At 33.5% G+C, this 18,148-nt stretch overlaps 1 protein-coding gene across 1 annotated transcript in view; it reads right to left on the bottom strand.

The window, feature by feature from the left end:
• Window positions 1–18,148, bottom strand: part of LOC125650583 (uncharacterized) — a 66,223-nt gene that overhangs the window by 23,108 nt on the left and 24,967 nt on the right. Inside the window, exons 6-9 of the mRNA XM_048878990.2 lie at window positions 15,829–16,066; window positions 12,279–12,372; window positions 10,141–10,262; window positions 2,081–2,266 (exon numbers count right to left, since the gene is read on the bottom strand). Coding sequence (XP_048734947.2) covers window positions 2,081–2,266; window positions 10,141–10,262; window positions 12,279–12,372; window positions 15,829–16,066 — 640 coding nt within the window. The remainder of the gene's footprint in view (window positions 1–2,080; window positions 2,267–10,140; window positions 10,263–12,278; window positions 12,373–15,828; window positions 16,067–18,148) is intronic.

The raw sequence follows: 18,148 nt of genomic DNA, 5'->3' as shown, positions 1-18,148 counted from the left end.
CGATCCCAGGTTAAAGAAAAGCGGTGAGCAAGACTTTGAAGCAGACTTTTTAAATTTTTAATATGGATATGTGTCAGAGGAGGAAAATTGGAAGTCTGTTGAATACTTTGCCAGAGAAGAATAAAATATCAATAGTATTACTAGTATAATAAATAAGATTTTCTTGGTTCTGCATTTTCACATATTTCACTTTTTTACATTAGGTTTTTCGGTCTGACAAAATTTGGTTCGGTCCTGTGTGTTCATTGATTACACAGGACCAAATGTCCTGTGTGGTCCAAAAAACTTTCGCATAGACTGTTAAGATCCATAACTCTTTCAACAAAAGGCCCAGAGGACTTATCAAGCATCAGTATTTCAAAAGTAGATCATCACCCCCGAAGGCTGCAAAATATATACAACTATGTAATAATTTTCCTGTTCTCCATATTATCTATGCTAAATTCTAATATTCAGCAGAAGTATAAAACAAGATGTGTTCTTAAAACACTAATGTCCCCCAAAAGTGGACATATTGATAAATACTTTACATAATACAATTAACACTAATGTGTTCACACGATGTATTGACAACATTTGTTCAAGACCAACCTGGACAAAAAACGGGGGTGGCAATAAAACAAATTCACCATTACTGACAATTCACTAAGCAGTCAAAAAGAAATTCAGTTTATATGTAATTTATTTTGGCTACATTCTGTATAAACATTTAGATAATCTTGTGTTTAAATTGAGGGTAAAACCTATATAATTTGACCATTTGTTTGTGAAATTCAGTGGCTCATGGCATTATGCGGGGTTGGCATTATAACGGGGTGTAAATGTTTTTTAGGATTTTCAGGCAATAAGCGGGGGTGACATCATAATGGGAGGGCAACATATCAAGGGAGCACTGAATATTACTATTTTGGACCCGCCCTAGAGTCAGAACCCTGAGGTTGTGAAATTCACAATTCTATTACATGTATATCCCTGTCTGCTTTTCCTTAATATGTATAAAGTTTTAATATGTATTTAGTTTTAATATGTATTTAGTTTTTATATGTATAAATTCAGTTTTAATATGTATTTAGTTTTTATATCATCAAAATTAGAGAACCCTATCCCTGGGATCATCAAATTTACAATTTTGGGAAAGGACTACCTGCTCCTTCTAAATAACATTTAGTTTCAATTCAGTATAAATACAGCATTAAAGATGATGTTATTGAAATGTTTTACACTATATACCAAGTATGGCCACACCCTGGAGTCAGACTGTCTATCCCTGGGACCATGAAATTTACAATTTCAGTAGAGGTCTTCCTGCTCTATATGAAAATGAATTCAATATATTTTCCAAAAGTGTGTTTGTAGAAAAGATTTTTGGAAATTGGCCAATTATTGCTCTGCCCCTAAGGCCCTGGGGGTACAGTCCTGAAATTAATTTATCTCCCCCTTGTCCCAAAAGATGCTTCATACCAAATTTGAAAAGAATTGGAAGGAAAGTTATCAAGAAGTTAACAATGTTCAATTGATAATGGAGGACTGACGACACACACAAACCGATAGCAGACCTAACAGGAGTAACCCAAACAGTACATAATACGCTCGTGAAATGCTTTCATCAGGTGTTTTTATTATGCAATAATTTGTAGAACTTTGCTTCAGGTAATATCAGCCATCATTAGCCTGTGACAAATACCCTAGTTCCTAAACTGTGAGGAGTTATAAGGACAAACCATGCCCCTTATTTGATATAATATTTCCTCAAAATGAACTAAGTTCAACAACCTGAAATTCTCCTAAAATTTGAAGAAACTCAAAAAATCTTTGCCACATGCACATCTTCCATACCAATTCTAGGTCTTACAGGAAAAGCGTTCACAGGATTTTGTGACAGACTGACAAAAAGTACACAAACAATCCTCCCAGAAAAGGGAAGACATTATTATCAATAGAGACACATGTACTTCAGTACACATGTACTAGAACAAGTATTCTTAGTTTCAGTACATATGATGTACATGTATACAGCAATTCTAAAATGAATCTGATTTCAGCATATTCTCAATTCTGCATTCATGTAGAGGACATTTACCTGCTTGGACGTTAGTCATTTCTGGTTTGTTGTCTTGTTTAGCTGGGCCTTGAGTATTGGCTGTGGTAGAGTTGACATCTCTAAGGACTGAGGATTGTCTGCTCTTGTTTACCATCAATACACCACGAGAGGGCAGTGTGTCTGAATACGACAACTCAGGTTTGGAGCTATTCAACTGTTCACACTCTACAAAAGTTAAACGTGTTTTGCAAATTGTTTCAGCACAGAATTAAAGCATGGAAAAGAAATGTGATATTCCTAGGATGTTTATACAGCTGCGAATAATTCATACTAAAATATCTTAATGTGGAAAAAAACAACTGGTTGAGGATGAAAAAATGTCTAGGATGCGTTCTGTCTTATTGACGCTAATTCCCGTAGAAATGGTCACGAGTCAGGCTTTTGCACACAAACTAAACTTTCGATGAGGCCTCTACAGGGAGTATGACTTAGTTGTAATAAGTTTATACCATTTTTTAAATATTTACTATGCTCTTTCAACCAAAGAAAGCAAGATATATATGTTCTTTACTGTAAAATATTTACCTCTCAAAAATTATAACACTATTGGTTTGAGGATTTTTTTTGTAGTTGATATACATGTATTTATACAAACGTACAGAAATTCTTAATTTACATCCATAATGTATTCATGCGCACTTATATACACTGTCGTACTTATATAGTGTATATGTAGTCCTTTAGATGTACTGAGGTGACTTATATACACTAGTTCTTTTGATGTATTGAGGTGACTTATATACACTGTAGTACTTATATAGTCTATATGTAGTCCTTTAGATGTACTGAGGTGACTTATTTACACTAGTTCTTTAGATGTACTGAGGTGACTTATATACACTAGTTCTTTTGATGTATTGAGATGACTTATATACACTAGTTCTTTAGATGTATTGAGGTGACTTATATACACTGTAGTACTTATATAGTCTATATGTAGTTCTTTAGATGTATTGAGGTGACTTGTATACACTGTAGTACTTATATAGTCTATTATGTAGTTCTTTAGATGTATTGAGGTGACTTGTATACCCTGTAGTACTTATATAGTCTATATGTAGTCCTTTAGATGTATTGAGGTGACTTATTTACACTAGTTCTTTAGATGTACTGAGGTGACTTATATACACTAGTTCTTTTGATGTATTGAGATGACTTATTTACACTAGTTCTTTAGATGTATTGAGGTGACTTATATAAACTGTAGTACTTATATAGTCTATATGTAGATCTTTTGATGTATTGAGGTGACTTATATACACTGTAGTACTTATATAGTCTATATGTAGATCTTTTGATGTACTGAGGTGACTTATATACACTAGTTCTTTTGATGTATTCAGGTGACTTGTATACACTGTAGTACTTATATAGTCTATATGTAGTCCTTTAGATGTATTGAGGTGACTTATTTACACTAGTTCTTTAGATGTATTGAGGTGACTTATTTACACTAGTTCTTTAGATGTATTGAGGTGACTTATATACACTAGTTCTTTAGATGTATTGAGGTGACTTATATACACTGTAGTACTTATATAGTCTATATGCAGTTCTTTTGATGTATTGAGGTGACTTATATACACTGTAGTACTTATATAGTCTATATGTAGTTCTTTTGATATATTGAGGTGACTTATATACACTGTAGTACTTATATAGTCTATATGTAGTTCTTTTGATGTATTGAGGTGACTTATTTACACTAGTTCTTTGGATGTACTGAGGTGACTTATATACACTAGTCCTTTAGATGTATTGAGGTGACTTATATACACTGTAGTACTTATATAGTCTATATGTAGTTCTTTTGATGTATTGAGGTGACTTATATACACTGTAGTACTTATATAGTCTATATGTAGTTCTTTTGATATATTGAGGTGACTTATATACACTGTAGTACTTATATAGTCTATATGTAGTTCTTTTGATGTATTGAGGTGACTTATTTACACTAGTTCTTTGGATGTACTGAGGTGACTTATATACACTAGTCCTTTAGATGTATTGAGGTGACTTATATACACTGTAGTACTTATATAGTCTATATGTAGTTCTTTTGATGTATTGAGGTGACTTATATACACTGTAGTACTTATATAGTCCATATCTAGTTCTTTAGATGTACTGAGGTGACTTATATACACTAGTTCTTTTGATGTATTGAGGTGACTTATATACACTAGTTCTTTTGATGTATTGAGGTAACTTATTTACACTAGTTCTTTTGATGTATTGAGGTGACTTATATACACTGTAGTACTTATATAGTCTATATGTAGTTCTTTTGATGTACTGAGGTGACTTATATACACTAGTTCTTTTGATGTATTGAGGTGACTTATATACACTGTAGTACTTATATAGTCTATATGTAGTTCTTTTGATGTATTGAGGTAACTTATTTACACTAGTTCTTTTGATGTATTGAGGTGACTTGTATACACTGTAGTACTTATATAGTCTATATGTAGTTCTTTTGATGTATTGAGGTGACTTATATACACTGTAGTACTTATATAGTCTATATGTAGTTCTTTTGATGTATTGAGGTGACTTATATACACTGTAGTACTTATATAGTCCATATCTAGTTCTTTAGATGTACTGAGGTGACTTATATACACTAGTTCTTTTGATGTATTGAGGTGACTTATATACACTAGTTCTTTTGATGTATTGAGGTGACTTATATACACTAGTTCTTTTGATGTATTGAGGTGACTTATATACACTAGTTCTTTAGATGTACTGAGGTGACTTATATACACTAGTTCTTTTGATGTATTGAGGTGACTTATATACACTGTAGTACTTATATAGTGTATATGTAGTTCTTTAGATGTACTGAGGTGACTTATATACACTGTAGTACTTATATAGTCTATATGTAGTCCTTTAGATGTACTGAGGTGACTTATATACACTAGTTCTTTTGATGTATTGAGATGACTTATTTACACTAGTTCTTTAGATGTATTGAGGTGACTTATATACACTAGTTCTTTTGATGTATTGAGGTGACTTATATACACTAGTTCTTTAGATGTATTGAGGTGACTTATATAAACTGTCATACTTATATAGTCTATATGTAGTTCTTTAGATGTATTGAGGTGACTTATTTACACTAGTTCTTTTGATGTATTGAGATGACTTATTTACACTAGTCCTATTGATGTATTGAGGTGACTTATATACACTGTAGTACTTATATAGTCCTTTAGATGTACTGAGGTGACTTATATACACTAGTCCTTTAGATGTACTGAGGTGCCTTATTTACACTGTAGTACTTATATAATCTATATGTAGTTCTTTTGATGTATTGAGGTGACTTATATACACTGTAGTACTTATATAGTGTATATGTAGTTCTTTAGATGTACTGAGGTGACTTATATACACTGTAGTACTTATATAGTCTATATGTAGTTCTTTTGATGTATTGAGGTAACTTATTTACACTAGTTCTTTTGATGTATTGAGGTGACTTATTTACATTAGTTCTTTAGATGTATTGAGGTGACTTATATACACTAGTCCTTTTGATGTATTGAGATGACTTATTTACACTAGTCCTTTTGATGTATTGAGGTGACTTATATAAACTGTAGTACTTATATACCATATATACTCGCCTATAAGTCGGTCCACCTGTAAGTCGGTTGTATTTTTAAAGGTAAATTTGTAGGAATTTGCCATTGACCTGCTTATAAGTCGGTACAAATTTTTGTCAGAATCGGTTGACAAATATAAGTCAATGCTCTAGTATTTTTACCTATGTTTCAAAAAATATTTTGAGAAATTAATAATTATGAGGTGCTCAATATCCAAGCCATATCTGTTTGGGGTTTAAACGCAACCCTTGATCTATTATGGACAATGATCCCTTGTTTACCTAAGTAATTATGGTCTCCAAATTACCAGTACCTGACACCATGTTTACTTAGTGGCATGCGCCTTGTGGTTATTGTGGGGTTCCAGTATAATTCAATGTATCAACAATAGAGTTTTTAAGAGTCAAGAATGATGATCTAAATTATCTGTTAACAATATTCAAATCTTTTATGAAATATATTTCAGCCGGTATACATATGAATATTTCAATATTAAATCGAGTTCGTAATTCAAGTTTACCGATAAACGATAGATTAGTTGAATTGAAAGTATTAGTTACCGGTATGTAAATAATTTTAAACAAGATAAAAATATGTAAATACTTGTACTTTATACATAATTTTAAAATACATAAACAATACAATATGTCTAGATATTTGTAAACAATAATCATTTGTGTGGTAGTCCATGATAATCGTCGGAGTTGTTTAAAAAAAAGTGCACCGCCACGGCACATGATACGCCCGTCACATATTGTTAACATGAACATATCACCATGAAGAGATACATGTAGGTATGCATGGAACCAAATGTCATCCTTCCTTTAAGAATCTTACCCACTTTATGGCCTCATGTGACATTGCTTCAAATATTGATAATGTAAGCTTAATGATTTTTAAAAGGTATATTATAAAAACATTTTCCCAAATGTTTTCAATGAAATGATTAAAGTGCAAGATAGCCCTTTTTCCAAGCAAACAACTTACAATAAATGGGAGTACTCAAAAAGGTTGATTTATTCAACATATCAAAAAATACATATATCAGTATCTGCCTTTGTCAAATCTTCAAGTATAAAAGTAAAATATGCATGGTGATGTCAATATAAATAAATATAGATTAAAAACGGTTATTTCAAACACTGGTGCATCTCCTATGGTGTAGTTATTAATTAGAAAAAAATAATACATCATATATTTCTCAACTGGTTGTGTTAGACTTGAGAAATGCACATCTGCAGCTTTGCTCATTGTATTTTAAGGAATGAAGAACAATGCACAGCGTAATAAAACATCAAACATTAGTCATTATGTTTATTCTTAGACTGTAAAACTGTCATCTTAGTGAGACATGACAATCTGCACCTTGTTGTTGAGATATAAAATAAAAATATATTTTACAATATCATATTAATTCTTAAACTTTATACCAAATTAACTTTCAAAGTAATGGCTACCAATTAGAACTGTTCTAAAATTTGACAGATCAATTAGATGGCCAGATTCCTCTGCCCAATTCCCGATTGCAAGAGATATAGATAGCACCTCCTTGATCAGATTGCTGTAACAGAAATCTTCTAAACTCATTAATTAATCTGTAATTTGACAGAATGCAATTTTTCTGTTAGCAAAATGCCTCCTGAATTGCTTGATAATTACACCCATGGGACAAGGGAAATTTCTCTTGTTACTGACACAAAAGAAATAATTTGTTTGTTATATACTGCTGTATAGTACAGTGTATATAATGAAGAATGTGTAGTTTCTTGAATTAACATTTTTTAATATGGTTATTGCAATACTATTTCATCTGTTCAGATTTACACAAATGCCCAATCTGCAGCTTTGTTCATTGTATATCTTTTTTCTGAACAATGCCACAGCCATAACAAAACATCAAAATACTAATCATTAAAATAGGCCTTTATACATATTGCAACCATTTGTTGTCTTAGTGAGAAATGATACTCTGCATATAGGTTGCCGAGAAAAAAAATTAAAAATTATATAGTACAATGTCAAATTAATTTTGAAAATAAAGACTAACCACAACAAACAAATTCACTTTCACAAATAATTTCTGGTATATCTGCAATTAAGAGGCTAAGATCTCTCTGCCCAATTCCCTAGAGATAAAGATAACACCTGCTTGATCATGTTGATCAGAGATGCTCTACACAAAACTCATTAATTAGTCTTGTCAAAATGCCCTTTGCATGCTACTCCCATGAGACAAGTGGAATTTCTCATGTTATTGTTAGAAACAAAGGAAACATTACATAGGCTAAAAAAAAGCTGTACAGTATATCATAAAAAAAATATGTGTTTTCTTGATGTAACATTTTTGAATGAGGTTTTCTACAAAACTCTTATATGAGTAGGGATTGTACCAATTATAACATACTTTTTTCAAAAAATCACTTCAACTAAATGTCACAGTGACCTTAAAGTACAGTGCGACACACCTTCTACCTAAGATGCATAAGTTGACCAAGTTTCATGATTCTAGATCAAATAGTTTTCAAGTTATGAGCTGGACAGGGTTTTACCATATTTGGCCATATCTTCTTAATTAAAAGTCACAGCGACCTGGTTTTAATGTGCGACACACCTTCTACCCAAGATGTATCAACTGACAAAGTTTGATTATTCTAGGCCTTATAGTATTTAAGTTATGAGCCGGACACGAAAAAGCTAACAGACGGACGGACAGACGGACGGACATGAAGGCCATAACATAATACGGCCCGTCTTAAGACGGGCGTATAAAAACCCACTACATTACGCCACCTAGAAAAATACCAATCTTCTTAGGACGCGCCTATAAGTCGGACTTAGAGTTTTGGACCAAAAATTGACTCCCAAAAGTCCGACTTATAGGCGAGTATATACAGTAGTCTATATGTAGTTCTTTTGATGTATTGAGGTGACTTATATACACTAGTTCTTTTGATGTATTGAGGTGACTTATTTACACTGTAGTACTTATATAGTCTATATGTAGTTCTTTAGATGTATTGAGGTGACTTATATACACTAGTTCTTTTGATGTATTGAGGTGACTTATTTACACTAGTTCTTTAGATGTATTGAGGTGACTTATTTAAACTAAATGTACATTGTTATAATATGTTATATATCCACATGTATGCTATGTCTTCAAAATGTAATGAAGTTGTTAAAAAAGCATATCAAATTTTGGCGATCTTTATGTGCAGTCAGTGCAAGACTTAAAAAACAGTTTGTGAGCCCTGGATCATCTTGTTTCACAAGCCGACTCACAAGAACTGAGCAAACACAAGAAGTCTCCAAACTTTGATTGGGAGACTTAAAAAAATCTAAATAGTTACTCTTATATTCATGACCCTCATTTCAAAACTACAATGCAAGAAAAAAATTGGGTCACTGTGACCTAGTTTAGTATAAACCTTTAACCTAATATGCTTCAAGCAACAAGAAATGATTCTGGGCTTCATAGTATGAAAGTGATATAAGTCTGAGAAGGTATACTTTTTCGGTCATCTCATCTGTAAATGAGGTCAATGCAGTCTAGTTCTAGGTTGTAACCCATCTTCCCCCTCTAACACATCATCTTACAAGGTGTGACGATTCTAAACCTTACAGTATCTAAATTATATGCCAAACACGGTTTTAACTTTATTTTGATGGTTATTTCATTTTAAATTGAGGTCACTGCTAACTAGTTTTGGACCACAACACACATTCCCCAAAAGACATATTGACGGAGGTTTTACAGTTCAGGGTCGCCTGACACAGAAAAGCTAACAGAGACAGATAGTCTGATAACAGATGCATTCACCATACCATTGTATGACAAACAGGCATATAATAAGATAGATGAGACAATATTGAATGATGAAGGTTTTTCTGTTGTCAAAAGTTAAGATATGTTTGGAATATCTTAATCATGTGTTGTAGTTACTGTTCTAATCATAGATGCCTTCCAAAATATTAAAAAATACCCCTGGCCAATACTTTTTTCAATATTGCCAACTTTCAATCTCCCCAAAATAACCATTTTGATAATTAAATATAATCAAATAGTGTTTCAAAACTGGACCAAAGTTACCATCGATTATTGAATTGAATCGGCAGCACACAATCGTTTATATAATCGATAGTTTGAACTTCATTATACTGTTGCTTTATATAAAGTACAAGTACACTATATATAATATCCATTACTTGTCCCCAGGGTGTGGAAACAAATCTGCAGCGTCTTATCCAGCCATTATTAAGCAGAATAGTGATGTCCCTTGATAACATTAAAACTTCTACGGGTTCCATTAACTAAATTTCTTACGGAAGTCATCGACTATTGATAATACATTGCACCTAGTGCAGCACTGCCTTCAGCAAGGATTTTTTGATAGTCAGTACAATACAACAATTAACCTTGTAAATGGGACAAGACAGTGTCTCTAGGTCTGATGGGCTTGTTTTCCTGTCTATAAATCCGCTGAAGCTCCCTCAAACTTTGAACTTCATCTTCATTCAGAAATTCGAGCTGCGATATCCTATGGAATAAAGTAACATAAAATCAATTTAAGAACAAGATTGATTTAAAGCTGGGTTGCTTTAAAATATGTTATTTATCACAGAGACAGCAGTAAATGGATTCAGATGAAATAAAAATGAACTGAAGAATTTGTGGTAGAGAATCAAATATGTAATGATATATCAAATATAAATTTAAAAAAAAAAAAAAACAGAAACACTTTTAAAATGTTACATGTACATTTCCAATGTTTTTATAACAACTATAATGTACAACATCTGAAAAATGTCAGGTAAAAGCTGTGAGAGGAGTTGGTTACACAAAGTAGGTACCATGCTTAAACAAGAGCTGTCAGGAGACAACAAAGCTTGCCAGGAGGCCTGACTCTACTTAACCTATCCCTTTCGTTAAAAGTTTGAAAAATAGGTCATAATCCAAGGTTACTAGGTCAAAAGTTTTGATACTATATCAAAGGCCTGGTTATGAGGCATCTAAATATGAAATATCAAATCCTTATCCCCTTGGTTCAAAAGATATAGCCAAGATTAATGTTTTTGAAAAGCAGGTCAAAGTCCAAGGTCAATAGTTCTGGTAACAACAGAAATGTCCTCTAATGAGGCATCTACATGTATATTTGAAACATCAAAATCCTATCACTCTTGGTTCAGAAGATATAACCAAGGTTAATTTTTTTTAAGTAGGTCAAAGTTCAAGGCAAAGGTCATTAAGTCAAATGTCTTCTACCAAAAACAGATCTCTTCAAGAGGCATTCATGTATTAAATATCAAAACCCTATCCTCCTTGGTTCAAAGATATAGCCAAGGTTAAAGTTTTTAAAAAGTAGATCAAACTCCAAGGTCAAAAGATCAAACACCATAGTGTACTAGGTCTTGCCATTAAAAACCTATATACAAAATATGAAAGCCCTACCTAAAATAGTTCTGGATATATTTAATAGGTTACATTTTCTAAAAAGTAGGTCAAACTCCCAAGTTCAAGGTCTCAAAGGTCATAATATGAAATGGAAGGTCTTACCATAAGAAATATACATACAAGATATGAAAGATCTACCATAAATAGTTCATGACATATTGTATAGGTCAGATTTTTACTAAAAATAGGTCAAACTTCCAGGTCAAAGTCACAAGATCACACACTATTGCATCGCATGAAAGGTCTTACCATAAAGATAGTGTATATACAAAATATAAAAGATTTTCCCTATATATCAGCATATAACACTTTGATCCCTTATTGTGGCCCCACCCTACCTCAAGGGACCATGAATTGCACAAACATGGATCTACTCTTTGTCAGAAGTTTTTATGTAAATTTGAAATGTCCTGGCACAGTGGTTCTTGAGAAGATTTCTAAAGATTTTCCCTATATATTAGTATATAAAACTTTGATCCCCTATTGTGGCCCCATCATACCCCCGAGGCCATGATTTTAACAAACTTGAATTTGCACTATGTCAGGAAGCTTTCAAATAAATCTCAGCTTTTCTGGCAGAGTGGTTCTTTAGAAGAAGATTTTTAAAGATTTTCCCTTAGATATATTCACATGTAAAACTTTGATTCGCTATTCTAGCCCTAAGCTACCCCTTTGGGCCATGATTTTAACAAATTTGAATCTGCACTATGTCAGGAAACTTTCATGTAAATCTGAACTTTTCTGGCCCTTGAGGAGATTTTTAATGACCCACTAAACTTTTGCATTTTTTTTTATTATCTATCCTTTGAAAGGGTCATGGCCCTTTATTTGAATAAACTTGAATGCCTTTCATCCATGGATTTGTACCAAGTTTGATTGAAATTGGCCAAGCGGTTCTAGAGAAGATGAACATGTGGAAAGTTGACGGATTGACAGATGGCAGACAAAAGGTGATCAGCTCAGGTGAGCTAACATGGAAATGAATAATGAGTCACCAAGAATTACATTGTAATCAAAATATCTTCATGTAGATTGCCTCAATGACTTCAATATGACTGCAGTCTTTAGACACAAAAGCATTTAAAGTCAACAACCCCCTTACCTGTTATTGAGCTTTTCAATGAGTGACACAAGACCTGATCTACAGCCCGGTAAATGAGTCCTTCCCAAGACATTTGGATCAAAACACTCTCTATCTAAAAATTGGAAAGGCCAAACACTTATTCAGTCAATAGAAAGATATCTCAGCTAAGTATTGACATCTTTGTTCCTATATAACAAGGATATCAGTAAAAGTAATGGATGCTCCGTGAACTGCAACTAACCAGTGAACTACTTCATATGAGAAATGATTCGCATTATGATCAATAACTGTTGAAATATTGTTGAAATTAAGTTCTTTTTTTATATAATGTATATGTTGAGTGACGTTGACCATTACAAAATGACCTTAAGTGAACTTTGTCTGAAAGCCATTTGCCTATAACTTATTTGTGGTTTACATGATCAATGTTCAAAAACTATTGAAATATGGAACTCTTTCCTCATATAAGATATATGTTCTGAGTGACCTTTCCAAAATGACCTTGAGAGATCTTGGTTAAAAAAATCAATAACTGTTGAAATATTGTTGAAATGAAGGTTTATTTTTCATATATATAAGGTATATGTTCTGAGTGACCTTGATTTTTCCAAAATGACCTTAAGTGACCTTTATCTGAAAGCATTTGCCTATTACTTAATTGTGTGATATGTGATAAATACCAGTTCAAAAGCTGCTTAAGGTGGCTCACTACACCCTGAAATAGTTTCTTAAATCAATACCAATTGGTTTAATCATAAAAGATACGATGATATATAATAAGTATATATGCATTTTCGGCATATATACTTATGATATATCATGGTATCTTTTATGATGAAAATATGCGAATTTGGATAAAAACATGATTTTCAAGAAAATTATTTCAACACATACATGTATGAACAAAAGACTGGGGGATTTGAACTCAAGATCTGCAGTTAATCAGCCCAATGCTTTAACCACTGAGCTACGATGATAGGCAAATTAAATGATCAATACAAATGATTATACAAAAGATTTAAATCGCCATTTTGTGACGTAGTGTCAAAAAGAGTATAAGCTTTAGTGTAGTGAGCTACTTAAATATGGAACTTTTTCCTTATACAAGGTATACATTCTAATTGACCTTGACCTTTTCAAAATGATCTTGGTTCAAAAATCCCTGTCCCAAGGAATATCTGTGATAAATTATGATCAATTTCTGAAGAAAGGTTCAGAAAATATGAGCTCAGATGGACAGACAGCCACAAAAGTCACTATAAGCTCCACCAAAATATTTATGGGTAGCATATTAGATGTGTTATGCAATGTACTTCATGATTTTTCCATTCATATACAATACTTGAGATGTTAGAACATGAGAACGGCAAACAGTACAACATATGCCCGTTAGACCTTCAGTACAATATCTATCCATGATGAGAAAAAGTCCAGAAAACTATTTGACCTAATTTTAGCCCTAAACTAGGTCATGGTGCACTAATCAAGATGAAATGTGAACTGATTGTGTATTTCTCTGAGAGGGAGGTTGTGACAAAATTTCAGGGCAATACCTACATGTATATTCATAACGAAAAAAATCTGGAAAACTGTTTGACCTACTTATACTCCTAAAATAGGTCATGGTGCACAAATCCAGCTAAAATGCAAACTGAACCTATATTCCTTCAAGAGAAATCTTGTAACTAAATTTCTGGACAATATCATTAATGAAAGCAAGCTTTTTCTACTAAGTGATACTACAATTTTGACCTTGAAACACAAAAGTTTTTTTTTGCTGTTGTTGTTTTTCGCCACACTCAACAATTTTTCAGTTATATGGTGGCGCCCATTTTTTATTGGTGGAAGAGAGAACCCAGATACAATGTACCTGGGAAGAGACCACTGACATTCTGAAAGTAAACTGGGAAACTTTCTCACTTACCGACGCGAGTGGGATTCAAACTTGTGTCGACAGAGGTTAGAGGCTGTGTGATTTTGAGCGTGATGCTCTAACCACTCGACCATGGAGGCCCCCGAAACACAATCGTCATCCTAAGCTTGGCAAGAGGTGTATGTGTACTACGGTCCTAGCCCCCAACGGTTCAGTCTGTAGTCTGTCTACAAACTTTTCCTACTAAGTGATACTAAGACTTTGACCTTGAAGAAAAGACGTCCTCCACTTGGCACGAGGAGTTTGTGTAACTAGTTAAACAGTCTTAGCCACCTTGGTTTGGTCTGTATTCTGCCTACAAGGTTTTCCTATTAACTGATACTACAACCTTGACCTTGAAAAACAATAGGCATCATCCTCTCCACATGGTGATCAAATGTACCAAGTAGAGATCTTGAAGCTTACGGTACATTTTGCATACAAGGTCTGGACAGACAGACGACACCGTACCATAATACGTTCCGTCTTTGATAAGCCTACAAAAACCCTTATAAAATGCATTTATCACGTTTTTCGCTGACAATATAAATGTAAGGGCTATTCCAGAAATAAATACATGGGGGTCGGGAGGCACCTTTTGTATATACCAAGCACCCATAAAAAAAAATAAAAAATTACCCCATGACCCATCAAATTGATAAACTCATTTTACAATGACCCATCTAATTAAAAAAAAAAACTAACCAGACCCACCACAAAAATATTTTTGAAAATGAAAACGGTACAAATCTCGCGAGGTTTTCGGGACAAACATTCTATAGACTAGTCAATGACGCGGTAATGCCTGTGCGACATTGTATCAAAGTAGTTCTGAAGAAACGATGTCACATCAACAATCAAAGGCATCTATGGCGGGAATGTTGGAAAGATTGGGAGTCCAAACGATGCTATTATCATGAAATGGGTATGGATATGTTTTTCCACGAATCGTTCGTCTTCTAATGGAGCCCGCACCCGGAGGCCTCTATATCACCATCACACAGACTGATAAATATAACGTATCGGTACCCTCGTATAAATCAACTAAGGTTTGCCTATTTTTATTAGAAAACGGAATACCTATTGGTTTCAAAATATTCCCAAAATCGATGCACTGTAAACTGTAATAATCTACAGAACAGAGTTCGCCGCCATCACGTCCAAAGGGACCCTACTAAACGCGCCTCTAATTTGAAGAGTGCCGTAATGGAAAGTTATGCGCTGCAAAGAGCGACAACTCGAATAGTTCTATGTTACTTTCGATTTCGAAAGCAGCATTTCGAAAACACGTTTTCAATTTTCCCTCCAACGTTTTGTAACCAACACAACGAGCGACAATAAAAATATTCTGAAAACTCAACACCCACGTGGCACAAAATAAAACAATAGAAACTACCCACTACCCATAATAAATATTTTTTTAACAGTCCAACCACGGACCAAATAAAATATGAAAAAATACGACCACCCACACAAAAAAATATCATTTGCCGCCCGACCCCCCCCCCCATTTGATCATTTCTGGAACAGCCATAAGTTAACTTTAATGAGTGCTGGAAGTATCTGTACTGGCTACAGATATCCTTGGCAAAAACATGTTATATATACACCTATTTCATGTACATTAGTGAAAGTTTTCATCAAAAAGTGTTTTACTTTTGTTAAGAGCGGATGTTTCAGCACATTCACTGCTGTGTTGGATGGCCCTTGATATCAATTGGTCCCATGGTGCATCTTGCACACCCTCCACATTCGTTTCAGGTGATGATCTGAAAAATGTTAATCTTTTTTCCACATCCAGGGATTCACTGAGATAAAGTGCACTAAGTGTCGCTGAATCTGGGCTCAAAGGTCGTAGAACAAATAGGCCAGGGGTCCTCTCTGTCACTATAATCTAAAGCAATTAATGAAATGTTATCAGAATACATAATCATTAAACATTTGTCTCTATTTGTGATGGTACCTAAATATATACTCTAAATACTAATACACATGTAAATATAACAGGGTTGTACATCCCTCAGATCCTACACATTAGAGACTAATTTACCAACAGTTATATATATCTAAACTCCTTTCATGCATAATGCACTTTTACAACAACTTAATATTTCATTTTTTTTTATTGTATACAAGCACTTTTAAAGGTACAGTTTCAATTACTCAAAAAAATTGCAAGGACAAATGAATATGTGCCTTTCAAGGTTTAAATGAGGTGGACACTCACTAAATATGCCTCTCAAGGTTTAAATGAGGTCGATACTCACTAAATATGCCTCTCAAGGTTTAAATGAGGTAAATACTCACTAAGTATGCCTCTCAAGGTTTAAATGATGTCGATACTCACTACCGTAAATATGCCTCTTAAGGTTTAAATGAGGTAAATACTCACTAAATATGCCTCTCAAGGTTTAAATGAGGTAAATACTCACTAAATATGCCTCTCAAGGTTTAAATGAGGTAAATACTCACTAAGTATGCCGTTTAAATGAAGTGGATACTCACTAAATATGACCTACAGGTACATTATCATACCAGTTATGTGCTTGCAAACTTTATAGAGAATTATTTTGAAATTTTACTATCCCCATTCCGGGCTTTTCAGGGTCCTTTTTAAATCACAAATATCTTCAATGTGTAAAATAATGTAGAAATACATGTACATGTTAATCAGATATAGTCTCAATCCACCAGATGGTGGACCATTCAATGATATACATTTAAAATTATTTACATTTCCAATGTTTTTGCTTTTGATATCTTTACTAATTGTAATGATAGGCATTTTCTGATGAACGCCATGCGGTGAACAATGTCCGTACGAGCCTTGATAAATATACCCCATCTTTACCTCAATGAGTTAGAATTTGCTGCCTCTGATGAAACTTAAACCCATTTAAGAATTTAGAATTTCAGTATAATACTATTACATCTTCATCATGGAATGCATGCAAAGAAAACACTAGATAAAATCTTTGGAAATGAACATTGTTGATAAGAATATACAAAAGAGAGCTCTGCAAGGCTGGACATATCCTTGCCATGTAGGCTTTAGCTATGAAGCAGTAGCACCCAGATCAATATCCCTATGCAAGGGGTCAAAAAATTTCAAACGAGCTTAGTGCCTGTGCTACAAAGCACTTAAACGACCTTGACCTTTGGACCCCAAAATCCATAGGGTTCTTTCTCTCTTGATAACAAAGCTATATGTAAAGCATCAAATCAACTGAGACAAAAAACTGCAACCTCTGATATTTCAATGTATAGTAACCATATCCACAAAACTACACCCAACACTGCTGTAAAATCCCTGAAAATTAGCCCCCAAGAAAATAATTGATTCCACGGTAATTATTATACATGTATATTGCAACAGGAAATTGCATAAGCTTAACTGAGATTTTAGCAGACACATATATAACAGAGGTTAGCAACTTCCTCAAGTCTCGCATCATCTTGTGGTCCCGTTTTTCGGTATAAATGCACGCACTGATATAAATTACCTATACTGACTTAAGAATAAAAGATATCAAGTTCAAACCTTCCAAATCATATCACTAAAACATTCGAGGTACAATATTTTCAGGAGATATTTCCCTTCAAAGTAAAATGAAAGCGAAGTTTCAAAAGGCGGCATATGATCAGAACTTGGAAAAAATCGGTGAGATTTCGTGAAATGTTAACGATTTGCGTCTGATATTAGGTAGATCAATCCTCTTGTGATATGTCGTAAGTTTTTTCAAAAATCTTTATTAAATTAAACTTTGCGCTTGATAGAAATATATCTTGCAGAGGAATTATATTCACTGGATAAAATTAAAAAAATCAATATATGCACCCAGGGGTGCATGAGCCAAGTTGCATGGGATACATTGTATAGTCAGGAATGGTGTGGCATATTGAACTAATTTCAGTTTTAAACTTTTCGAGTTACTGTCCAGAAACCATATTTGTCTGAAGTTTTCAATCTATTTTC

This window comes from Ostrea edulis, chromosome 5 (genome assembly GCF_947568905.1).
Source record: "Ostrea edulis chromosome 5, xbOstEdul1.1, whole genome shotgun sequence".
Lineage (NCBI taxonomy): Eukaryota > Metazoa > Mollusca > Bivalvia > Ostreida > Ostreidae > Ostrea > Ostrea edulis.
Note: the sequence above shows the minus strand (reverse complement) of the source record. Positions and strands in the feature narration are given on the sequence as shown.